Source organism: Nesoenas mayeri (genome assembly GCF_963082525.1).
Source record: "Nesoenas mayeri genome assembly, chromosome: 10".
Taxonomy (NCBI): Eukaryota; Metazoa; Chordata; class Aves; order Columbiformes; family Columbidae; genus Nesoenas; species Nesoenas mayeri.
In genome coordinates this window covers 19633214-19657100 of record NC_137560.1, presented here as the reverse complement: position 1 = coordinate 19657100, position 23887 = coordinate 19633214, and the positions used below count along the sequence as shown (strand labels likewise).

General features: G+C 44.6%; 2 protein-coding genes across 8 annotated transcripts in view; one reads left to right on the top strand and one right to left on the bottom strand.

Moving 5' to 3' along the window:
- The window catches only part of ARIH2 (ariadne RBR E3 ubiquitin protein ligase 2), a 32442-nt gene extending 22810 nt beyond the window's left edge, over positions 1–9632 (bottom strand). The window contains exons 1-2 of one of the 4 annotated variants that reach the window (XM_080350231.1): positions 9556–9632; positions 4964–5309 (exon numbers count right to left, since the gene is read on the bottom strand). In XM_080350231.1, the coding sequence (XP_080206357.1) occupies positions 4964–5212 (249 nt within the window). In that variant the 5' untranslated portion in view covers positions 5213–5309; positions 9556–9632. Of the gene's footprint in view, positions 1–1172; positions 1296–2024; positions 2134–4577; positions 4595–4963; positions 5310–9555 lie in introns of those variants that run through there. The other 3 variants (XM_080350232.1, XM_080350235.1, XM_080350234.1) reach the window with 3 other exon arrangements.
- Positions 9633–9692: 60 nt separating this feature from the next.
- SLC25A20 (solute carrier family 25 member 20) lies at positions 9693–21150 on the top strand. Of its 4 annotated transcripts, XR_013922558.1 has the most exons (10): positions 9693–10176; positions 11031–11123; positions 13009–13136; positions 15093–15183; positions 16116–16233; positions 17406–17478; positions 18047–18273; positions 19461–19585; positions 20073–20283; positions 20842–21150. XR_013922558.1 is itself a non-coding variant. In XM_080350624.1 (9 exons), exons 1-9 carry the CDS (start codon positions 10072–10074, stop codon positions 20133–20135), a joined length of 906 nt encoding a protein of 301 aa, XP_080206750.1. In that variant the 5' UTR covers positions 9693–10071; the 3' UTR covers positions 20136–21150. The 4 variants fall into 4 exon arrangements, 2 of the variants coding, with proteins under 2 accessions (XP_080206750.1, XP_080206749.1); XM_080350624.1 differs by having other exon boundaries at positions 18047–18156; positions 20073–21150; XM_080350623.1 differs by having other exon boundaries at positions 20073–21150.
- The last annotated feature ends 2737 nt before the right edge of the window (positions 21151–23887 follow it).

Sequence of the window (23887 nt, the reverse complement as noted above, 5' to 3'; positions counted from 1 at the left end):
TTGGTTCTTATGGGCATTAACTGTGAACACAAAGTTTTCAAACCCTGCTCTTAGACACAACCATTTTAATATTTCAAGGGGCTTTAAAACCTTTCCTGTACTCGAGGTACTTTGGTACAGCCAGTCTTTTACGTCTGCCATTTTATGTTGTATATAAGTTCCATGAAGTCATTATGGCATCGAAAAGGACAACTACGCAACACAGCAGGTTTGTCCCCATATGCACCCCATACCACATGCGTGGCTGCGGTTTGCACAGCAGCACAAGGAGGGACACACGCCAGCGTCTCGACATCTTGCTCTGGACAGACTTGTTGCGATGGCATTGGACAGGCATCTTGTGAGCGCTGGCTCCTTCGGGCAGAGCCGCTCGCAGGGGCTGCCAATCTCCACGCACATGACTCCGGATCTGCTGGAGATGGTATTTGCAGAGGATCGCTGCCAGCGTTCACCGAGCGGCTCCACAAACCGACTGGCCTGTGTCAGCGCAATTTGAGTGCGTACAACAGTTTCGGAGGGCTGTGTTTTCATGAGCAAATACTAACTTGGTTGTATTAAAAGACAAGACACCAGTAAGGTGAGCAAGAATATATGAAAAACTGGTTTATCTCTGAAAGATCAGCTGTGATAACATGGATTAATAGATTCAGTGCTATGTTACAACATCAAATACTTTTTGCATCTACCAAGTTTTATTCTTTGCAGGGCAGGGCTAAAACAACACACTGCAAGTTGTTATTTCAAGGAGCAAGGGAAGTAAGTTTTAGCTGTCTGGTAAATAACAGGAGATTACTCACATTAGCAAACTGAAAATTACAAGTTCTTCAGTTTGCAATTTCTTTAGGTTTAGTGGAAAGACTACATCAGTATCGACTGCCTGTAAAACAACACAACTATCTTTCCTTGTTACCTTCTATGTGCTGAAATAGCCTCCTCAGGACTGACGATCAGCTTCTAAAAAGACCTAAAGTCAAGGTGTTATGATCAAGGTTTAGATCACCAGTCAAAAGAATCTGGTAAAAACTAAAAAGATCCATCTCACCACTGAGGCAGAGAAACTACTGCTAGTTATTTGGAACATTGCAGATATTCCAGGCTTGTACAGAGACTCTCAGCAGAGCCAGGAAGTGTCATTCACAAACAAAACCAAAATGACATCATCACACACTTACTTGCTCGCCAGTGACAGGGTCAACTTTGTTTGTACAACTGTCGAGTATCGTACTGTTTGTGTGCATGTGCTGATGCTGCCACTCCAGGACTTGAATCACTCAATGATGATTTGACAGAGTTACCTTGAAAATAAACTTATCACCATACAGTTTTAATTCATTGTTTTTGAAAGATATTGGATTTTATAATTATATCTACTTCTTAAAAAGAACTGTTGTAAATTCCTTTGCTGGTCTGCAGGTAATACCTGCCATTCTGCTTTCAAGAGTCTTGTCCTTAACAAGTGTTGACTGTTGGTCAAGTGACCTTTTGAGGAATTAAAAGTGATCTGCTTAAATTCACAGACCTTTTGGTCAGAGAATCAAAGTTTTGGATAATATTAGTTTGAGATTTTCTTCCAGCATGTTTCAACAGAGACGGCCTACCCTAATTTTAGTCAGGGTATTAACTGAACCCTCCACAAACAGATCTCCAGATTAACAGCACTAATGAAGAAGCAAACATTTCCTCTTCTTCTTGGAAAGCAAGGATCCACTCACAGTTCTTACTAAAACCAAAATGAGGACAAAAGTTCTGAGTACCACTTATGAAGTCCCTATATCTTCTGTATGGTTCTGGGATAACCACGACTGCACTTGCAGACCTGACACACAGCATAGCTGGTTGTACCTACTGACACCTTATTTGTACTCGTTTTTCTATTCAGAATCCTTCACCTGATAAACAGCAAGTCAGAAGAATTCAAGGTAAAAGTTTCCTATGACAGGAAGAGACACAAGGACATACATCTACCTACATGCTTGGTTTACGCTTTTATCAAACTTAGGTTTTTAACTGATTTTTGTCTATACCTGGAGTAGAAAAACAAGTGCTCTGTTGAAGAATCTGTCTCTTCTGATGTTGTATTCAAACTTTTAAATGTATCTGGGGTGCTCACACCTGATCTGAAGTGAGCCAGCCAACGCAAGCTTTGTTCAGGTGTCTGTTCAGCTTCAGGAGTGAGAACAATGTCAGTTGTAACTCAGAAGGAATGAGGAAAGGCACCAAAAGGGTTTCTAAAGAAGATCATCCTTTACCTCAACACTTGTAAGAAAACTGGAATTCAACACTCAGCCTGAAACAGCCGAACAAAACAGTTTAAAAAGCAAACATTGAGAGTTAATGAGCAGAGCAGATGAAATACTAGTTATTTAGACTGGTATCAGCTAAGAACAGTACAGATTGCAAGTATGAGGGCTTAAAGCTCTGAATACCTGTTTCAGTTTTTAAAAGCATGTAGACAATATGTCACGGAGGAAAAAAAAACACACTCAATGCACCCCCCCCCAATTTAACCTTCAGAAAGTGAATCACCTAATGACAACACACAGTGGAAGAACATTCAAATGTGGCTCTGAGCCCACTTACTGCATTAATTTTTCTTCTTTGCTTTAGGGAATTGTATTGGTATATTCACTTCTAATAGCAAATTGCTCAGGCACCATGTCAGGCATTGTCTTCATTATAGCTCCTAAAGACAGTCTTTAATTTACCTTCACCTTTTCCTCTCAGGGAAAACCACTTTGCCTTAAATATAACCTCATGCTGAAAAACACAATATCACCATTAGCTTTCGCAAGCAAAAGGAGATGGAATCAATAAAATATGAACTAGTGTGCTTCAAAAGAACAATCACCATTGTCCAAAAAACCCAAGATATTACGAAAGGTAAAAAAACAGAACCACTTCAAAGAAAAAAACAACCAACAACTTTCTAGAGCTCAAGCAAATTAGAGGAAAAAAGTAAACACCGTTCTTACAAAAGCCCGTCCCTGTTTATTCACATCCATTAAGTCAACGGAAAATAATGACAACGAATAGTTCAACACGTTCTGTTCAATTTCCTTCTACTCTATGCTTATTAATTCAATGCAAATTGTTTCCACTCCAGTTTGTCTCAGAAAACTAAGAAAATGACAAGTTTCCTTGGGGGAAGAGAGGGGAAGGAAGAAATGGGGCTGTTGAAATATTGTTAAGTAGGGGTGCCAGGAAACAAAAAGCACACGCTGCCGACAGACAACAAATTTCCAAGAAAAGTGCGATTCTTGCATCACCGTTGCTAGCGAACAGAGAGTTAATGTGGCACTTCAAGACCTAGAGACTTCGCATGTGGCTTACAAGATCACAGTTTTTCACATTTCTACCCACATATATTTTTATCTTCTCATGCACAAACCAAAACGTGTAGCACTTCATTTTAAAGCAAATATGCAGGCATACTCTTGATATACAAGGAATCTAAAATATTCTCTCCTTGGGTCATATTTGGGGCCAGATTCATGCTAGCAGGTTCGTATTATCTGGTCAACTATAATATTTGCTCAATGAGACCTTCAGAATTCTTGGAAAATTTATTTTAACTTTCAAAGCCTGATTTTAAAGACTAAATAAAGTATTGCTTTCCTTAATTTAATTCAAGAGAACAATATGGCAGGGGTCACCTTTTTGAAGGCAAACAGCAAGGAGCAGAAAAGCCATTCCAAGTCTCTACTTAATCACTAAGAACCAAGAGCAACTGGCAGCTGGATCAAAAGTGCTGACCAACTATTCTCACTTATTCTTTTCTTTTGCCTCCGTTTCTTAGAACCTGTCGGGAACAGGGGGCGTTCAGAGCTTGAACTGCACATTTTGAAGAAGTCATAGACGTGAGTCTAACAGTCAAGAAAAACTGAGGTAGTGAATGCTGGGAACAAGCACAATAGATGGCAAAATCAGCTAGAGATAAAGCAAAAAGTGTGGGTGCACTTTAGAGCCTGTTGTTTTATAGGCTTTGCGGTCCTCAGGCTTTAAGGTTACACTATTGCTATAAGACACTCTGATGTGCAGATGAGGATCCCTCTCATTTTTTTAAATTAGGCTTCATTCAGACCAAATGAATAGGAATCAAACCCCATCCAACTTGACTTTCACAAGATGTGGTTACCAGTCCTGCTTTCAGGGGTTGCTCCAAAAAACAATTAGTGCTAGGAGACCTGTTACAAAGTAGATGCATCTGTAATTTCAACCCAGTATCAACACCTAGAGCTTCCAAACTGCTTTCCTCTGACCTGCACCGGCACCAGAGCACATTGGCAGCGCAGAGAGGGAAAAACTTCTTATTACTAGTTCGCGCTACAGTAATCAGTTGCATAAAGAGAAAGAAAACTTCAGAAAAGTCTTATTGAGCACAACACCATGGAGCTGCCTTGGAGTGGGACTCTTCTGCAATGAATTAGTCACTACAAGAGCTGGCAAGTTCATTGTACTTTAATTGCTGTCACTGCAACAGTAGGGTTAATACCCAGCATGACAGCTGATCTGTCTTTTTGAAAGTCTATGATTATTCTTTCAGAACCAACAAAGAAAGGTGTTTTTGTTAGAATTACAGAGTTTTAGCATGTCTTCCTATCTGTCAGTTATCTTCTCAAACACAGGTGCACCACTCTACACCATTTATGATTTGGTTTGTTTCTTTTCTGTGTTTTTTTTTCTATTGTGCTAATGCAAAGAGTTATAACTCAGGAATTTTGGTCATGAAGCTCAGCTCTGTAAAACAAAATAATTGTAAGAATCAACATTCAATAAGGAAGATTCTTCAGGCCCCAAAACCAGTATGGAACAATTTTAAACGTTTGAGTCAGCTCTGAACCAGGGACCTTCAATAATCTTCCTCCAACCCCCCGTAACAGCAACACCACAGGTTTTATTTCAAACTGTACGCTCAGCATCTGCCTTATTTTACCCCTGTGTTAATGCATAAACCTTTCCTCACCTTTAACGTGGCAGCCAAGCTGGCCATGTGTTCGTTCAGAGTGCTCTCCGACTCCTTGTAAGTCAGGCAGGTGAACTGATATTCCTCTGGATCAAAGGCATCTGCTCCCTGCTGCTCCACGTCGTTAGCTACCCCATCATAATAATCCTCAATATCCCCCGGATCCTCATCCTCTTCCTCCTCCTCGCAATTAGGGTCATAATCCTCTTCATTGCTGTCAGAACCCTGGCTGTTCATGTCCACGGACATCTTAATGCCCTGTCAAACTGCAGAGCAGGAAACCAATTGCAGCTTCTTTTCTCCTCCAAACTTTATCGTTCTTTTGATTTCATCTGAGCTCTGTCTCCTAAGGGGGGAAAAACAATTTTTTTCTGTTGCCTAAAAATTGTAAGAGAGGCCACGTCAACATCATACAGGCGATCAAACAGCCAGGAACAGACTGACCCAACGGCCCAGGTAAAGAAGATTCTGGTGTGCAGATTCCTTGGTTTGGATCCACTGTGGCTCTTGCACCAGCAAAGCCCAGTCTGCTCTTACAAAGCGAGGTCTAAAACCTCGGAGATTGACTTATTACATTGCATCCTAGCCCCCAGATGACACTTGACATTTGGAAAGCACTTCCATAACCTTTAATACAGATATTTTCAGAGATACACGTAGATTTATGACATTAAGATTTTACCAACAGCCTAAAGTGCTGCAGAAAAGCATCATATCCGCTTCACCAAAGGAAAAAACTCAAACCCCTTAGCTGTGACCACAGCAGCTAGAAAGGGAACCTGTGAAACCCTGTCCATGTCCAGATTGCTTTAGAATCACAGCCATTAAGTGGGACTTTGGAAAATACAACAAACAATCTCTCACATACACCCAATTTAACAATCTTCAATATCATCTCAAATGGTGAAATTAGTTGATGCCTTTAAGCAGGTTCTGCTGGATGTGATGGGGTTACATCCGATGGGAGGAAGTAAAAGAAATTAACTCGTTTTATTTTATCCAGTACCTAAAGGGACCTACAAGAAAGGTGGAGAGGGACTTTTTACAAGGGTATGTAGTGATAGGATAAGAGTTAATGGTTTAAACTGAAAGAAGGTGGATTTGGATTAGGTATAAGGAAGAACTTCTTCCCCATGAGCGTGGTGAGGCACTGGAACAGGCTGCCCAGAGAAGCTGTGGATGCCGCATCCCTGGAATTGTCCCAGGCCAGGTTGGATGGGGCTTTGAGCAACCTGGTCTAGGGGAAGGTGTCCCTGCCCAAGGCAGGGGGTTTGGAACTAGATGATCTTTAAGGTCCCTTCCATCCCAAACCATTCTATAATTTGTCATCTTCTGAATGTAGAAATTTATGCTAAAGTGTTGACAGTTGCTATTCAAAAAGAATCAGAGCAGCCTTTTTTTTTTTAGATTCTCACTGATGTTAGAAAATTCGCATACTTAACTTTACGTATCAGAACTACAAACCTTCTGCTTATATAACTAAATCAGCATGAGTCTGAGTTCTAAGAGTTTCAGCAGCAGAACATATATCAACCTTGAACTATGGTCACCACATATTTAGTCACAAATTTCCATTTAGCCCAATAATTTAGTTTCAAGAGAGAATATATTAAATAGAAAAGACTTCAAACAATGCTGCAACCAAATTTTACATATTAAAATACATACAGGAAATCAAAGCTATATTTCCACATGCAGCTTGTACTGGGTTTCTTACGTGTTTGCATTTTGCATTACTACATTGTTAGCTCTGTTACTCAAATATTTTCCCTCAGTATCACAATTTGTAGCTGCTGGGGAAACCATAATCAAGCTTTGAGAATCCTGACTTTAGAGCACAGGAAATCTCAACCATAAATTTTCATTATTCTTCCTCAATCCGTTTGTTTTCTGTTTCAAATAACCTGAGAAAGCAGCACAGAATAACCAGGGAAGTACAATTAATTTGAGGAGCTGCAGTGATTTCAGCAGATACAAACCTCCAGTGAGAGAGGATGAAAGCTGGGAGCTAATTATATTGTCCTCTGAATTCTAGTCTCCCTTTCTTTCATTTTCCTTTTTATTTCTTAGCTATCCACAATATAAGTAGCACACAAATATTTTACAGCACTGCTTCCCAAAGAACTTTGGTGGAGCAGAGGCACTGTCTCTCCATATTAGAAGGAGACAGATGTGAAATCTGATTTGACAGACACAAAGCAAACCTATATTGTCCTTCCCTCTCCCCTGCTTAGAGTTAACGATTCAGTTCTGAGCTTAATCTGTATCGACACTGACCTCTTACATAAAAGTAGTAACGAATCTTTATCTGTTAAACCTTATGTTAAAGGAATAATTTATTTGAGAATCCAAAAGCACTGTGAGCGTTACTACAGGGATATCAACAGTCTCATGTGTGACAGCTCGTTCAGCCAAACTCAGAGCATCGCAAAGCCTGAGGAGGTTTCACCAGTCAGGAAACTTCTCAAACTCACTCAGATGCCACACTCTAGAGACAGAAAAAAAAACACCTGGAATGCTGGGTCCATTTGCTGTCTTAACCCACAGCGAGTCCTGTCCAAGCAATGAGATGTTTTCAGATGTCTAAGTAGAATGACAGGCCTACCCGGTCCCTCAGCAGTTACACAGCGGTCGCTGGGGAGGAAGCTCAGAAGGGTGCAGATCTGTTTCTCTGTGCCACTAACACACTTATTTGAGCAAACAGAGGAGCTGTTTGCACGTGCAAACGGGATATGTCAGGCAGAAAAGTCTGCAGACTGGATGACTTTTGTGAATCCCGTCACAATGTTCAGAGAGCAGACTTCCAGCATAACTGAACGTCAGACGGACATGCGTGAAGAGAGAGGAAGACTAAGGCACAAGCTCTGTGGACAAAGCAAAGCAGGGTTCTAGGAAAACGAGGAGCAGAATTTGCCTCACCTAACACTCAGCCTAACGCCCTCATGACCCAATGATGAGCTCTTCAAATACAAACCAAGACACAGCTAATACTTGACAGGACTAGTTTTTAAGGCAATAAAGATGTTAAGCTCAAAAAAGAGGGTCAAAAACCCAAAGAGTATTTAGATTAAATAATTACCATAATCCTAAAAAATCAGATTATAAAATTTTAAGCCATATTTAGATCACTTTCCTACCCAAGGGAAGATGAGGTACTTCTTTACCACCTTCATCCAAGATACTCCTTCGTCTTCCCTAACACTAACAGAATTGAATTCCCTCTCTTCCTCCAGCCTCCTCGCAGGGCTCGTAAACACACCCACCCCTACGCTCCACTGCCCGTACAGGGAGAGCTCCAACAGGGATGCTCTCTCACTGAGTCCTGCTTCGCAGCACAATTCTTCTTAACAAGATCTCTGGAAACAAAATGCCTCCACATATGCCACCATCAGTCTGTATCTGACTTTACCACCGTTAGACACAGTAAATTACATTATCTCACTTCATACCTTGTCCTGCTACATCATTATTTTCTGATTTCTTGCCCTCTGTCTTTGTGGGATTCCTCTAACAAGTTCTTTGTAGGATACTCCCATTTTTTCTGTTGATATTTCACAGCCATTTGAGACGGCTTTTTCTTCTCTCACCTCTTTATTGATAACTTTGAAGCAGATGAAGTCTAACTCAAGTCTGCCTCATGAACTACTTATCCATGTAAACTTCCAACGGGCTGACACTCTGTGACCATCTACAACCCAAACCCCACACCCACTATCGATGCTAATCGCATCTTTGTCTATGTCACTCAAACCTGTAATCTGTAGATCATCTCCAATTGCTTCCTCACACACACAGAACATGCTCCTTGCCATTTCCTTCTCCAATCAGCTTTTCAATAGGATCTTTTTCATCCTAAGTGTGAGAAACTAGACCACCACCCCCCATGCTTTTTACCGCAGGCGACTCTGCAGGGACCTCCTCACCGCCTTCTCACACATCCCCCGGGGAACCTGCCCGCTCTCCTCCCACCTCCCAGCCTTTGTTCAGACTATCACGACTGCCTTGTCCCTCCCAGCTCATCTAACCCATTTCGCTCCCGTCCTTTCTCATCTACCATCACTTTTAGCAAGTCACTTTACACATACCTACGCGAACGTTCCTTCCACGGTAACCCTGAGCTTGGGCAGAAAGATACCCAGTTTAAATTACCTCAGCTCCATCGCTTTTGTAATCCAAGACTAAATGCTGTGCTTGTCCCAAACAGGCAGAACGCTGCACACAGGGAGGGGGGAAGCCCGGGAGCACCGGGGCAGGGAGCTGTTGAGGAACAGCCCGGGCTGGAGGGGGGAGACCCGGCACAACCGGGGTGCCCAATGCCGGCCCCAGAGCTCCCGGGCTGCGGCTTCTCCCCCGGGCAGCGCGACCCCTGGAGCTCGGCGCGAAACTGCGGTGAAGTTACAGAGAAGCGGCGCCCCGTCCCTCCCGCCGCGCTCGCCCCGCCCGGGCCCCCCGCCAGGAACACGGGCCCGGCCGGCAGCGGCGCTCACCGGTCGCCCCCAGCTCCTGCCACCGCGGGACGGCGCGGCACAGGCCGCCCCACCGGGAGCCCCCGCCGCCCCCTCCGCGCGGCGCGGCCCAGCCCCCGCACTCACCGGGAGCCGCGGAGCGCGGGCGGGGTACACGGGGAGCGGCGCCCCGGGCTCCTCCTGCCGGGCCGCCACTGCCTGCGCGCCGGAAGCACCGGCCTCCGCCTGGCGTCACTTCCGCCGGGCGGGGCCGGAGCCGCCGCCGGGCCGGTCCACTGCGTTGGGCCGGGGGGGGGAACAACGGAACCACTGGCGGGGCAGGGGGGGCCGGCAGGCGGCGCGGGGCCGCCCCAAGACGGCGGCTCAGCACTCCCAGGAGACGCTGGCGTCCCGGCGGCCTCGGCCGGTGGCAGCGCGCGATGGCAGCGCTCACCGCCGGCGACCGGAACCGCGGCCGGGCAGGACCCGCCACTCCCGCGGGCAGCGGCCGCCGCGCTCCCGGCCTGCCCCGCGCTCACCTCCCCCAGTATCCCGGCGTGCCCCGCACTGGGGTAAAGGTCGCGAAGCGGAGAGCGCGGCACTGGTTCGACGGGGACACGGCGCCCCGGTCCCGTTCTTTCCCCGCCACCTGCCGCTGCCGCCATGGCGGAGCAGCCGCAGCCCATCAGCCCCGTGAAGAACTTCTTCGCTGGCGGTTTTGGAGGTGTCTGCCTAGTGTTCGTGGGGCACCCGCTGGACACCATCAAGGTGAGGCAGCGGCGCGCACCGGGGAGCGGCGGGGGGGGGCGGGGCGGGGAGGCGGCCGGTGCCGGGCGGTGCGGGGCAGCCGGGGAGGACTACATATCCCGGCGTGCTCCGCGCGGGAAGCCGGAGGGAGCCACCAACTCCCGGCGTGCACCGCGCGGGCCGGGGCTTAACGCGCGGGCCGTGCGGCGCCCCCTGCCGGCGCGGCGGTGTGGCGGTGTCGCGTCAGCGGGGGGTTCACCGTAAAAATCGGGGAAAAAAAAAAATAAATAAAAAAAATAAAATAAGGGGTCGGTGTCCCGGGGGTGGCGGGGTGGGGAGAGCAACTTCGGGTCCGGAAGGAGGGTCCCAAGGGGCTGAGCGGTGACACGGGGTCACCTCGCAGGTGTCGACACGGGGTTGCCATCCTGACGTCATCCCAGCAATTAATTAGTAAAATATATTAACTACTAAATGCATTAAAATTCTATCTCGGTTGGCAAGAGCTATAATGATGTTAATCTCTCTACCAATATCGTAAAGTCTGGTCACAAAACTTAACTCTGCGATAGTCATATAGAGGTGTCCTCTGAATCAAACTTTAGGGTTTATTATGTTTCATTAATTGTTTATTTATTAGCATTATTATATTTATTACTTATATTACTATCAATAACCTTATTATATACAATACATAATTATATACATTATGTTGGATATAAGTATATTACTTATAATATTATTATATTATTTATATTATTGTTTATTTTTATTTATTACTTATCCTTAATTTATATAATATTACATTAAATTAATCTGTTTAAATTACATTTGTATTATATTTAATACAATAACATTTTCCTATCCTGACTTACTAGGTCAGACTGCAGACCCAGCCTAAGCCGCAGCCTGGGCAGCCTCCGCTCTATTCTGGGACCTTCGACTGCTTCCGAAAGACTCTCGTTGGAGAGGTAACTGTTCCCCTCTCAGCTGCGGCGCTGGCCAACAATATCACTTACTGCCCTGTGTCGCCAGAGCGGAATCACATGGGAATGTTGCCCCAAAGAGACTTCGCAATTCTTGATTAAAATTTTTAAGCATGTCACAAAGCTTTGGGGAATGGTTAGAATCCACCTGCTCCAGGTGCACATCTTTGTTTTGTTAAGAAGTGGTTTTGGTTCAAAGTAGCTCAATGTTAGTATCTGACGTTATAGACTGGAGTGGATTTTGGCAGCTGTTCGCTGGCTTTGTTGTTGCGGTCGGTGGAATCTTGTTGTCTTTGGCCTTTGGGGCTGTCTCTGGAAATCCTAAAATAGGGAATGACTTTTGTTGATACAAGTAGTACTTTCCCTTCTTTCTATAATATGTTTAATGTGTTTTGCCGTCTATGAGAAGGCAGAGGAGTATTAATATTTTTTTGAGAACAGAGAGTCAGTTACGGTAGTTTTGTTACGGTAGTTTTGTTACGATAGTTTTGTTCAGTCTCCAGAAGGTGGACAGCGGTTCTCACCCCTGAATCACCAATGTCACGCGATAGAACTCCAGTCTGGTTTGTATTTAGAAAGGCACGCAGCCTTGGTTTAAAGACTTTAAATGACATAGAATCCCATTTTCTGCTTCGTGAGTTTTCCCAGCAGCCGTTTACCATTTGGAAACAGTGAGCCTGAAGCCCGACTTTTTGTTTACGAGCCTGAAGTCTATTTTCAAACCGCTGGATCTCGTTAGGTAACTCTCCGTTAAATGAAAAATCTGTCTCGTATCTGAAATCTGCTTTCATGATGGTATTAACGGGTCGTTACGTAACCGCGGTAAATCTCCCTTCCCTGGTCTCTCCCATGAAGCGCTGAAACGCTTTGCTGGCTCCGAATCCCTCGCGGTTTTTCACACCCCTGCTGAAGTGCAGACGTCAGAGCTGAACCACAACAGCCTCGTGATATAAAGTTCCAAAGTAGCTGCTTCCTCTCTCCTCCTACTCAATACTCATCGGTTTCTGTAAGGAAAATGATTAAACCTCCCTGCCAAGGCCGTTTGTTTCCTGCTGTTCATGGGAAGGTTGAGCAGGAGCATCTGATCTTTGTCAGCCGGATACAATTTCATTAGTCAGTCGTGCTCATAAGCATGTAGACATGTACTGGGATACACTGATAGGGGTGGACGGACCAGGAAATGGTTTATTTGTGCATTTAGTCTTTATCTAGAAAGATAACTCTAATTTTAATTTTTAAAAGTTCGGTTCAAAGGCAAGATAAATTAAATAAATGGTGCTGCTGGGGTCCACATTGGAATTTTTTCATGTGTGTTGTCTGATGAAGGGAAACATCAAGAATGTAAAGTTGTATAGTGAAAAGTTTTGACTTAGGGAAGGAAACTAAAAGGAATGTGCTCTTGAACTTGTTTCAAACTGAGTTTTTGTGGCGAGTGAAGTAGTTCAGATCAGCTCTTCATTTTTCTGAAGAGTGAATTCAATTCAGCATTCTCAGGCTCAGTGTCAGGATTTTACACTGCTGCAATTGATGACTTATTGATAAAGCACATGTGCGTTTTTGTCTGTATCCAAGAGAGAAGACTTTTAACATAATCTATTAGGACTATTATTCAGGTGGGTTTTAACTTCCTCATACTTGAGATATAAGTACAGGATGAACAGAATTGGAGCAGGAGAGTGTAAGTGGTGCCGGTGTTTTCCAGCCTCAGCTAAACATGTATAATTGCGAATGAATGACAGACCCCGTTATTCCTCTGATTAATTTGACTGTCTGATACCATCCTGTATTGAAGCCTTTCGCTTCTCAATGAGTTGAAACGCGTGCAAAGTCTATGCAAAATCAAGTAATACTTATGATAACTTTCTTGCAGGGAGTCCGAGGCTTATACAGAGGAATGGCAGCTCCTATTGTGGGAGTGACACCCATGTTTGCCGTGTGCTTCTTCGGATTTGGCTTGGGAAAAAGACTGCAACAGAGAAAACCCGATGACGTTTTGACGTGAGTTTCTGAGTTAATCAGTTGGAAAAGGCACCCCAAGGCTGCTGCTGTATTGTCACACACTGCGTCGTGGTGTAAATTTGTCTCTTCTCCTGGGTTTTAAATATAGATCTAAAAAATAAAACACTCGTGTGTTTTCATGCTGCTGGAAGCGTGGGACTGATAGCACAGGCTAAAAACAGACCGCATGTGGGCAGGTGCTGTGCACTTCCCTTTCTGCGCAAGAAAGAGCCATTGAGCAACGATTCCGTTTTAGATGAGTACAGTGTGAGTTATACAATGGTCGCCTGCCAGCAGTCTCACTATTAACTGAAACTACGGGAGAAATAAATTCATAGTCAAGCAGGCTTGACAACATTCATGTCCCAATTCTCTTTTCCCTGTTGGTTGTGACTCTTGCTGTGTCCTTATGTTAGGATATAGTGATAGCCATGGAAATGTTTTATTATTCATTTCTGAAAGGAGGTGTTTATGAGCAGCTCTCCTCTCCGGCGTGTCTAAGCTTCTGGAAAGAAGATAGGGAGCTAAGAAAACTTTGTGGCGCTTTCTACATACTAACTTATGCATGAAGCAAGACCCCAACCCATAAAGTGCTCCCTTAATGCCTTTGCTGACTTGTGATTTATAGCTCTACGGGAACAGAACCGTAGCTTAGCAACATTTTACTCTGTTATTTGAGGAGTACGTAGGATCCGTGTTGGGAAGCGGGAGGCCGTTGTGTTGAGTCAAGCGTGGCGGGGTGGGGAGCTGCTGGTTTGCCGCTGCCACAGCAGCGTCCACGTGCAGACAAGGCTGAAGGGTAAGGCCAGGGGAGCAATAAGGAGCGGAGAATACAAGGGGAAAAGATGAGCTGTGGGGTTATTTCCAGCAACCTTATCACCTCAGTGCCTTGTGTTTTATACGCGTCGTACCAAAGAGAAGTTTTTATGCCCAAGCAGAGCAGCAGGAGAGAAAGAACAAAGGTCAACAAATAGATGATGGAACTGTCATCGTGGCCAACTGTGCTGTACCTCAGGTGCCAGACTATACAGTGTACCCGGGACATGATACCCAAAATGAAGGGTCAGACCCTGAGCACCATGGCTGTGGATGCAGAGGCAGGCAGGATGGGAGTGGTTCCCCATGTTGATTTTTAAGGGAATTTTTGGAAGGAAGGAAGGAGATGGGAGAAACTTGAGTTAGAAAACTCAAAGCTTAGTTTGAGTGGGAGGTGCATGTGGAGTGGTGAGGGAGATCTGAATGGTCTGGAAGATTTAATGGGAATTTAAGAGTAAAGAAAGGTGTAAGAATTGGAAAACCTGAATAGAATACCATCTCTTGGGCAAGTGGAGAGAAGTGGGAGGCATGGAATTTAATTAAATTGATATATTAGGATGTCTTACTAGAGAAAGTAACAGGATGTTGGATGTAAAAATAAGCTTGTGATAAAGAAACTCAGTCTGTTTCTGCCATGGAGGCTTTGCCACATGAAAGCAGGTGCAGAATGTGTGGGATGATGGCAGGTTGGTCAGACAGACTTGATGATGGCAGAGGCTGAAGAAGTGAGGGACTGACAGGTGACAGAAAGGAGGCTCCTGGCTGCACAAGCAGGAATATACGTGGAAAGTGGGGTCGCTGAGAAGACTGTGGGAGACTGGAGGAGGAAGAGACTGTTGAGTGTAAAAATCAGTGGGAAATGGTGTAGCAAAACATGCAAGTACAAGGATTATTAGCAAATGCAATGCTGAGTTATGGTTGCTGTGGGAACCAGGGCTTTGAATCCCAGGGATCTTAAATGTTTAGCTCTGATTACACATTGATGGGGCACTTCTGCACTGATCGAAAGCAGTGGATGCATCTCTAGTTCCACCACCGGCCTTGTGCAGGGCAGCATGGTCTGGTGGTACCAGGGTCTTTCTTGCCTTCGTTTCCCATGTGCTGTGTTGTTTCAGTGTCTCTTCTGTTTCCTCGGGGCAGATATCCTCAGCTGTTTGCTGCTGGCATGTTGTCGGGAGTGTTCACAACAGTAATCATGGCTCCAGGAGAGAGAATCAAGTGCCTTTTACAGGTAAGGTGATGGGAATTTAATTTTAGGGGTCTCGTCTCTCCACACCACGAACTTTGGTTAGTGTATTTACTCTGTTCTGGTTTTTAACAGGACTGAGACAACTGTCATTTAATGCAACTGTGTCACAAAGAAGCATTATACAAACTCACCATGACAGTATAAGAACATAGAGCAGTCATTGCATTATTCGTTTTACAGAGCACAAGCCTTATACCATGAGGCATCAGTGGATGCCTCAGTCCACATCAAACTGTGGAATAGTCAATTTTTTTCAGAATGAAACTGTTTCTAAAAGATGCAAAACTCTAGATAATCAGACTCTTTCTAGTGCAAAGATTTTCTGTTACCTTGACAAGTTCCCAATATATAACTGAAGCATGCATTTCAAAGGACATGGAATAGTTTTCTAATGTTTGGATGACTTAGTTCTATACCTCCTGCAGGGTTTTGAAAGTATTGTTGGAAAATGTAAACCTGAACAAATGGAAACACCATCTTCAGCAGAGATGGGAAGCTTTGCGCCGTTCAGACTGTGCTGAGCTCTGTTAGTGCGGTGGTGGGTGGTCACGTTAGTTGTGACAGACGTGATGTTACTGTGAAAGCTTTTATACACATACAAATTGTTTGAATTTCACGAAAATATTTGAAGGCTACTTTCTGTCAGTGCAATGTAGAACTACTGAACTGAGTGCAGTTGTTTCAAACTTACACTGGGGAAAAATAAGGGAGAATCTAATCACTGCGTGGAACAGTAAATATACCCTCAGCTTGAATGGGAGAGCACTGCTTGAGGAATTAACGCTGAGGTTTCATGGGCAGGAGTGCCCGTGGAATGAGAACATGCTCTTTCCCCTGTGGAAATGTACGCTGGCTTTGTAACTATCAGCTGAATGATTGTTCATTAGTCATAAACTATCACTTTAATCCTTCAGATCCAGGCAGCTACAGGTGAAACTAAATACAGTGGCTCTTTGGACTGCGCCAAACAGCTGTACCGCGAGGCTGGGATTCGTGGCGTGTACAAGGGGACAGTGCTCACCCTCATGAGAGGTAACTGCTGATGTTCTGGTGCTTCTGCTGCATGGGGTGCTCTAACATAAGAAGCCTGATACAGTATCATAGATCTTGCTGTCCCTTTAGGTATTTGGAGATGCCGCGCCACCCTTTGTTTTTTTTTCAGTCTGCAGAGCTACTCCAGCGCCTCAAAGGGACTGAGATATAAACGTGAGATTCTCAGTGAGCAAGGAAGAGATTAGATGACAAGGATCAGAGGGGTGTAGGAAGTAATTAAGATCTGAGAAGCCAGGAGGAGTGAGATACTTCAGGAGAGGAGCAGAGAGAACAAAGAGAAATACAGAAGTGGGTGCTTTTTTTTCATTTTCTTGGAAGAAGGATTGTGACTGTGAATGCTGCCGTATAATACTGACTGTTTTAAACTCTGATTGCATCAGTTATGCTTTCTACCCGCTTGAGTGTGGGTTATTTTGGACTGGGATGTTATGACCCCTCTCACAACAACAACAACAACAAAGGAATTGTTCCAGACACTGAATCCTTTACATGTTTTGGTACTTTCTCCTTTGAAAAGCGTTAGATTGTTCCCCATAATGGGGCAATGTTTTCCAAGGGTAAGCTGGAATATCTGTATTTTGATACCTCAGTTTAGGAATTTGTTCTATCCTCTGCTTCTCACAATAGCGTAACAGCTGGCAATGTAACCCTGGCAATGTAGCTCTGGCAGTGTCCAAGCCAGAGGCTGGTTCTCCAGTTCAGGCACAAGCTAAGAATGGGCTGCAGGAGTAGCTTAAAAAAACAAACCCCATCAACTACAAAAATAAAACAAACCAAACCAGCACCAAAATAGAATCATTAGAACAAATAGTTTGCAAAACTCATGAAGTTCCTGTACTGCTCTGGTTTGTTTTGCAGCAATTAAGAAAGCCTAGAGCTGTCTCATCATTAGTTTAATGGCCAGCAGGCAGGTTACAGCCTGATTTGAAGGGCTGCTGACAGAAGCACTGGAGAGCAGATATTTTCCCAGCTCCAGCTTGTCGTACCTGCTGTTCCTGGGAAAGTTCAGGCTTCCCTGTCTAGAGCAACAGATTTTGTTTGTAGGGGAGGTTCAGAGAAGGAATCTGGATGTACTTAGCGATGTTGCTGAGCTGGCATGGGGCTGCTGTGCCTCTTCCCACTACTCACGGTCTTTGTTGTTTACCCACCAGACGTCCCAGCCAGCGGAATGTACTTCATGACGTACGAATGGCTGAAGAACATTCTGACCCCTGAGGGAAAGAGGTTAGTGAAATCTCACAGTCATCATTTTCTAGACTTCTCAGACAGCGCTGGTTAATCTCTCCAGTTAGGAAGAGATTTAGAGTGGTATCATCAAAACCAATTTTTTAAAAAAAGGTCGCTGGTCTGGTGAGTTGACCTGTTTTGGTCTGGAGTTAACTGACAATTAAAATAGTACTCGGTTTCTCTCAGGTTATAGCATTGGATCTTATTAGCCAAGTAAGGAGTACTTGAAGTAGGTATCTTCACTTTCACTCCTGGGTGTGCACAAAGAGCTGAGGGGTTTGTAGGTTTTTGTTTGTTTGTTTTCTCCACAGAGCATTTGCGTGTGTGCTGCTGAATGAAAAGCTTTGAACCATTAGGCTGGAGTTAGGACATTTTGCCCACAAGGCTCTGATTCTCGGAAATCCCGCTCAGATACTGCACTCTGTGTCTGCAGCGTTGCGCTGCCTTCCGGCTGTCAGCGAGGCTGCCTCTTTGCTTGTCGTCTTAGGCAATACAGATGGAGTTTTACATTTTAATTGTTTTCTTCTTTTTTTCTCCTTTTTTCTCCCTCTCCACTCGTGCCAAGTGTGAGTGAACTCAGTGCGCCCAGGATCCTGTTTGCTGGTGGCCTGGCTGGGATCTTCAACTGGGCAGTTGCCATTCCACCAGATGTGCTGAAATCCCGTTTCCAGACCGGTGAGTTGCATCCCAGCTCTTCATGGCCACGGTCAGTGTGGTGCTGCGGGGAAAGGGCTGGGCAGCGATGGAAGATGCATCTGGGATGTAGCATGTCTCAAGCACAACGTGAGACAAGTATGTGAAAAACCCAAGTGTGTTCTTAGCTTTTCAGTTGGTTTCCTCACAAATTTTTGGCACATCAGGATGCACTTCTGTCTCTGCCTCCCTGCTGTAATATCGTGATCCTGATTTGAGATACTTGTTTTGAAACCTAAGCATAGAGGTCATATTAATACAACCACATGTCATGACTTTTAGTACAAAAGTATTTCTTTGAGGGGTTTTGTTATTTCACATCAGACATAGTTGTATAAATTGTAGCCTGTGCTATCTGATATTTATATAAACTGGGCATAGCTTGCTGGGAGCATTTCTTTTACACTAGCAGATCTACTCTTGAGTATCTGTGGCCTAGTTATTGTGAGGAGGTCCCCAACCCTTGAGCTTCAGCAAAATTTGACAGGTTTTTCCTTGGCTTGTCTGGGCGTCCTAGTCAATGAATATTTCTGTTAAGGCTCCTTGTATTCTGTCTGTCTCTCTCCACAGGACAGGCAGTAACCATTTTTTTTGAGTCACAGATCCTGATAATCTAGTGCAGGAAACTTTTTCTCTGAATGATGCTGCTGTGGTTGTTTGATATCATACCAAGCACCGAGTGTGAAATACATTACAGCTTTGCGTCCTCATTCCACTGAGCCAACCTCCAATGCTGCTGTATAGATGAAGTGCTTTAGTGGTGGCTGTTTAACCGGGTTTGTTTGTTCTTTGAATGAAACAACTTTTTAAAAGCACCTCACCCAATCTGTGTAACATCAGCATTAAAACAGCCTGTGCTTTTCACCTTTCTTATGAATAAACTTCATCATTTTTTATATCTGACCTTCCTGTCTCCTAATTGCAGCTCTTGTGGTCAGTGGCACGAGTAATAGCTCAGACATCCAACCCTGACAAAAGTTATTCTCCTTTCTTCCCCGCCCCACAATGACTTGATTAGATAAATTCTTTGTGGTGATGGTGAGTAAACCTTCTGTTTACTGAGTCTTTAGTAAGGTGTCCTTTTTGTTTGATTGCATTTGACTGAAATAGATCATTTTTCCAAGCAGTTGTTTTCACAACAGCTTCAGCAATGCGTGGATTCTGGTGTCACCCAGATGACAGAGCAACATGAACCTGTTGAAAATCCTGGACTGTTACATACACCACATTCTTCAGCATTTGTGGCTGCCACACGTCTTAACAGATGTGTTTTGTATCCCTTTCAGCTCCTCCAGGAAAATACCCACATGGCTTTAGAGATGTGCTGAGAGAGCTGATCAGAGAGGAAGGAGTTGCATCTCTGTATAAGGGCTTCACAGCTGTAATGATCAGGGCATTTCCCGCTAATGCGGTAAGTAAATTGTGATTCCAGATGGGTTTTGGGGAGCCAGCCACACACAGTGAATATTTGTAGTCTGTGACCTGCTGGTTACTGTTATACCATTTCAGTGAGATTCTTGTCACTGCAGGTGCTTGTGGCTGCTGGTGTCCAGGTTCTGAAAATGTTCCTAAATCTGTGGGGAACACCGAGTAAACCTTTCTTAAAGATTTGCATGAAAGCTCTTTGACTCATTCTGATAGTATTTCTTTTCTGATTGTACATCCACCAGTAGAAGAAGAAATGTGTGGATGTGTTTGGACTGGCTTTCCCTTCAATAAATAATGAACCTAACAGAGTAGAAATTCTGCCTTTGTGTGGAAGGATATAGTAGAATTTTTGCCTCTTTTTTTGTTCTCTTCCTCCTTCCACATCAGCCATGTCAGGTGTTTATAGTGCTGCATTTCAAAAGCCTTGTTTGGAATAGGTTTTTAGAATCCTTATTTGTTCTCTTTTCCAGGCATGTTTTCTTGGTTTCGAAGTTGCTATGAAGTTTCTTAACTGGGTTGCACCAGGTCTATGAAGACTGGGAAGCCTTTGGAAATTAGGAGAAGGAAAAGAGTGCAAGTCTGCCTCAAAGGAATAAATTGAAGTTTCAGGAATGATTGCTTGCCTAATACCTTTCTGCCGTCCTCACAATCTTCAGGTGGTGCTAGGTGCTGTTCGGAAATGTAAGCTGTAGCTCTGAAGCAGAGGTAATGAGGAGAGTTAGTAGTGATAAACCTGTCTTCTGAGCCAATGTTCCACAGCAGTCATGCTGCTAACACACTGCTGTCACTATGACACTACCTTAAGTACTTCCTTATGGAAGAAGGGGACACTTCTTCAAATGTAATTCTTTATTTACTGAAGAAACACATTTAATGCTGAAACACTTCCTTAAAATGATTGTCTGGTGATGTGTACTTCACTCTCAGCTGCACGCACCGGTATCAACATGCGATGTCGGGTAGCGCTCTCATCTCTTGTCGTTTTTCACTTGTGCCTATTTCTATGTTGACAGCGGTTTTAATCTTACACGCATGCAATGCAGCAAACACCGAGCTGGGCAGGGGAGGCCAGAGCTACGTTTCAGTGGCCTGGGAGGTATTACAGGTCTTTTCTGAGGAACTAGGAGGAAAAATGAATTGTGCTTAACGTTTCTACTGAGCTTTACCGAGGCAGCCATTGAGGAAAGGTGTTTGATTAACCGCAACTTTTCTCTGAAATCCCTTTCTGTCTCACTGAAGATGTCCCAAATGTGATTTCAAAAGGACAGCGTGGTTCATAGCAACCCACCATGTGTTTGCTTCATCAAATGTTGTGTCCTGGGATTCAGTCTCTGACCCGAGAAAATTCAAGAGGACTTCCAAGAACTCAGTCCCCCTGACACAAGGAGGATACTTGAAGGGGACACTGGCTTTGCAGTCTTGTCTAACTGTATTCTTGCTCCTGTTCCTTTGTTTTCTCTTAATATTGTTAAACATAATCACATTTTCTTTTGAGAAATTACTAATGCTAAGAAGCAAAATGCAACTTTAATTTCTTTTTGGTTTTGATGCAGTATTGTTGTAACTCAATAAAGCTGGTTGCTGCTTGGCCAGAGTGTGTGCTTCATTTACTTTTTGCATGGTCACGCATCGTTAGTTTCGCAAAACTTTTCCAATTCTTAATTCCGAGATAGGATTGGAAGTTGTGCTGTGCTGTCTTTAGTTGTTAACCCCTTGCCTTTTAGCTTTTGGATTTTTGACTGTCTGATGTGAGCTGTGGAAATGAATGTTCTGCACTTCAGTGTTTGTCCTGCAAGTCCTCTAAGGTGCTGTGTTGTGGCTGCCGTTTTTTAACTATAAAACCGCAAACTAAATAACAAGTTGCATTTTCCAGGAAGAGACCTGGACACAGATAGGGGGGAGCCGAGGGAAAGCGGCTGTCCTGATGCCCCACAAGAAGGGCGGCTGAGAGTTTGTCCTGGGTCTGGCATTGTCTCTTGGCCTCTGCCATTAGGAAATAATCTTCACCTTGGCTTTCCAAGGCAGCATCAGCCCTGGATACCTCCCACCCAAAGGTGCTGCAGAAGCCTAGAATCCTACTTTCCTTCCCAATTATTTGGAAGGACCCGAAGGGAACCTGCCTTCCCCAAAGTCCACCCTTTGCGTTCTACAGGGTAGGGGCGTGAAACCAATGAGGTAGCCCCTGGTGCATGCAAATCTCAGCTGCTTGGAGCTGCCTTTGTGATCTTGCTGCTGCTTGACCCACCATGGACTGTCCCTGCTCCTCAGTGCTTGGTCACCTGCTGCTGCTCCTGCTTCTCCAAGTCACTGTGGTGATGGATGAGTTAAATACTAAAGTATGAACTCAGTTAATACTGGTTCAGAGAAGTGATTAAAGGACATTAATCTCTCAAAGGGTTGCAAATACAGCTTCAACCTTCTTTCAAGAGGACCAGGTCTGCTTTCACGGCGCTCTGCTTCCCGGCCACCAAATGCTGGCCTGTACTGCTCTGGCCACCTTTCTGACCTCTGTGCTTGGGCTCTGATGCCTCAAAGCAACTTTCATTGGTGTAATAAAGCTGAATTTTTTCCTTCCCTTTTATATATGTCTTCAAGAAATACTGACACTTCTTGTGAGGGATAGACGTGCATCTTCTTTCCTAAAATTCCAGTCACTGATGCTTAACTCTGCCCATCCCAGCCGTTCTGCCCAAATATGCATCCTGATGAGCTCCTGATCTCCCAGGAAGAACTGAAGCAGAATCCTCCAGGTTGGGAGTGCTGTTCTGGGTTGATTTCTGACGCTGCTGCCCAGCAGATGGCTGTCTGGGGCTGCCAGCCAGAGGGACAAACTCACAGGTCCCAAAGCAAGGTCAGAGGCGAGGAAACTGCTGGCCGGGCTCTGCGGCCGCTCGTGGCAGCTGCAGCTCTCTGAGTCAGGCTGCAGTGTTTCTACACCTCTGACAAGGACAGACAGACAGCTGGAAGGCAGGAGCCTCTTCTGCACATCTGCCAAGGAAGACTGTGATCCTCCACGCCTGGTGGTGAGCTGCACATTGCACCGAGTCCTTCCTCCCATCCCAGTTCTATTAGGCTGGAGTGCTGCAGTTTGTGAAAAAACATTTAATTATTGGAAAATAAATCAAGGAGTGGTGATGCCCTGAGTTCGGTTGCTGGGGTTAAGAGCTCAGCTCTTCCATGAGGGCAATAAGAAGCCCCTTAGTCCGTGTGCTGGCCTCTTGCTCGGCGCTCCAGCACTTACCTTGGCTGCGCCGGCACCAGCTCAGGGTCACCTGTCTGTGCCCTTAAGCAGCGTCTGCCCTGAAAGACTCAGAAATTCCCTACACTTTCTAATACTTCAGTTGTTACTGGTAACTGTAAACTATCTCCTTTCTGCCAAACAACCCGTTTCCATACTTCTCTTTTTCAAAAGCATTTCAGATTTTTTTTTCCCATTTAAATTATCCAAACTATATTCTCCCTAATCTGAAGTTTTTGCAGAGCTCTGTATTTTGCCTGGTAAATTTCTGGCTGTTTAATATGCTTGATTTCATTTGGTGCTTTTAGATCAGTAAAATATGGAAGAAGGGAACCGAGGATGAGAGGCTGCTTTCCAAAGACAGTGGTGGGAGGAGAGCAGCTTTGGCAAGGCCGATCAGACACATCTGCTTATTTGTTCAAAAACTGAAACTCATGCACCATGGAAATGTTTTAAAAGCTGCTCCTGTCTCTCAAGATTCTGCCACACAAAATGTACCAAATCCTTGCTCCCTGGTGTGTGCAGCCTTAGAATGAGAGAGGGATTTAAACACAGGTGCAGTTTCCTGCACACTGAGGACTCTTGCCCGGATTTGCATTCAAATGTTATTTTCTAATTGTCCAGCTCTTTGTGGGAATCGAGGCAGCACAGACATTAATGGGATGCAGCAGCAGCTGGTAAGCTGGGTCTCTGTACCAGCACAGGGTACCAATTACATTTGTCTTTATGGTCTTTGTGACAATAGTACATGTTTTTGCTATATCAAAACCATCATAGAGTTCCACAGGATTATTTGCTGTACATCTTCTTGGCCCATCCTGCTTTGATGCGGGTGATTTTTCCAGTGGTGATTCAAGGTGCCTGGAAGTATTGCAGAAATAATCCATGATACAGAAATCTTCCGTGCTTGCATTTCAAATCTTCCGTTTCTCTGCCCGTTGCGTGCAAATGGCTTTTGTGTACACCCAGCACTGCTATATTGACAGCAAGGTGCTTGGAATACACCTGAAGCTGGGGGCTGTTGGGATTGCTGGGGTTCCTGCTCCT

Coding starts and splice junctions, on each gene's coding strand:
- SLC25A20 (XM_080350623.1), top strand. CDS start 10,072: ATGGCGGAGCAGCCGCAGCCCATCAGCCCCGTGAAGAACTTCTTCGCT. Junction 10,177..11,030: donor ACCCGCTGGACACCATCAAG/GTGAGGCAGCGG, acceptor CTGACTTACTAG/GTCAGACTGCAGACCCAGCC. Junction 11,124..13,008: donor GAAAGACTCTCGTTGGAGAG/GTAACTGTTCCC, acceptor ACTTTCTTGCAG/GGAGTCCGAGGCTTATACAG.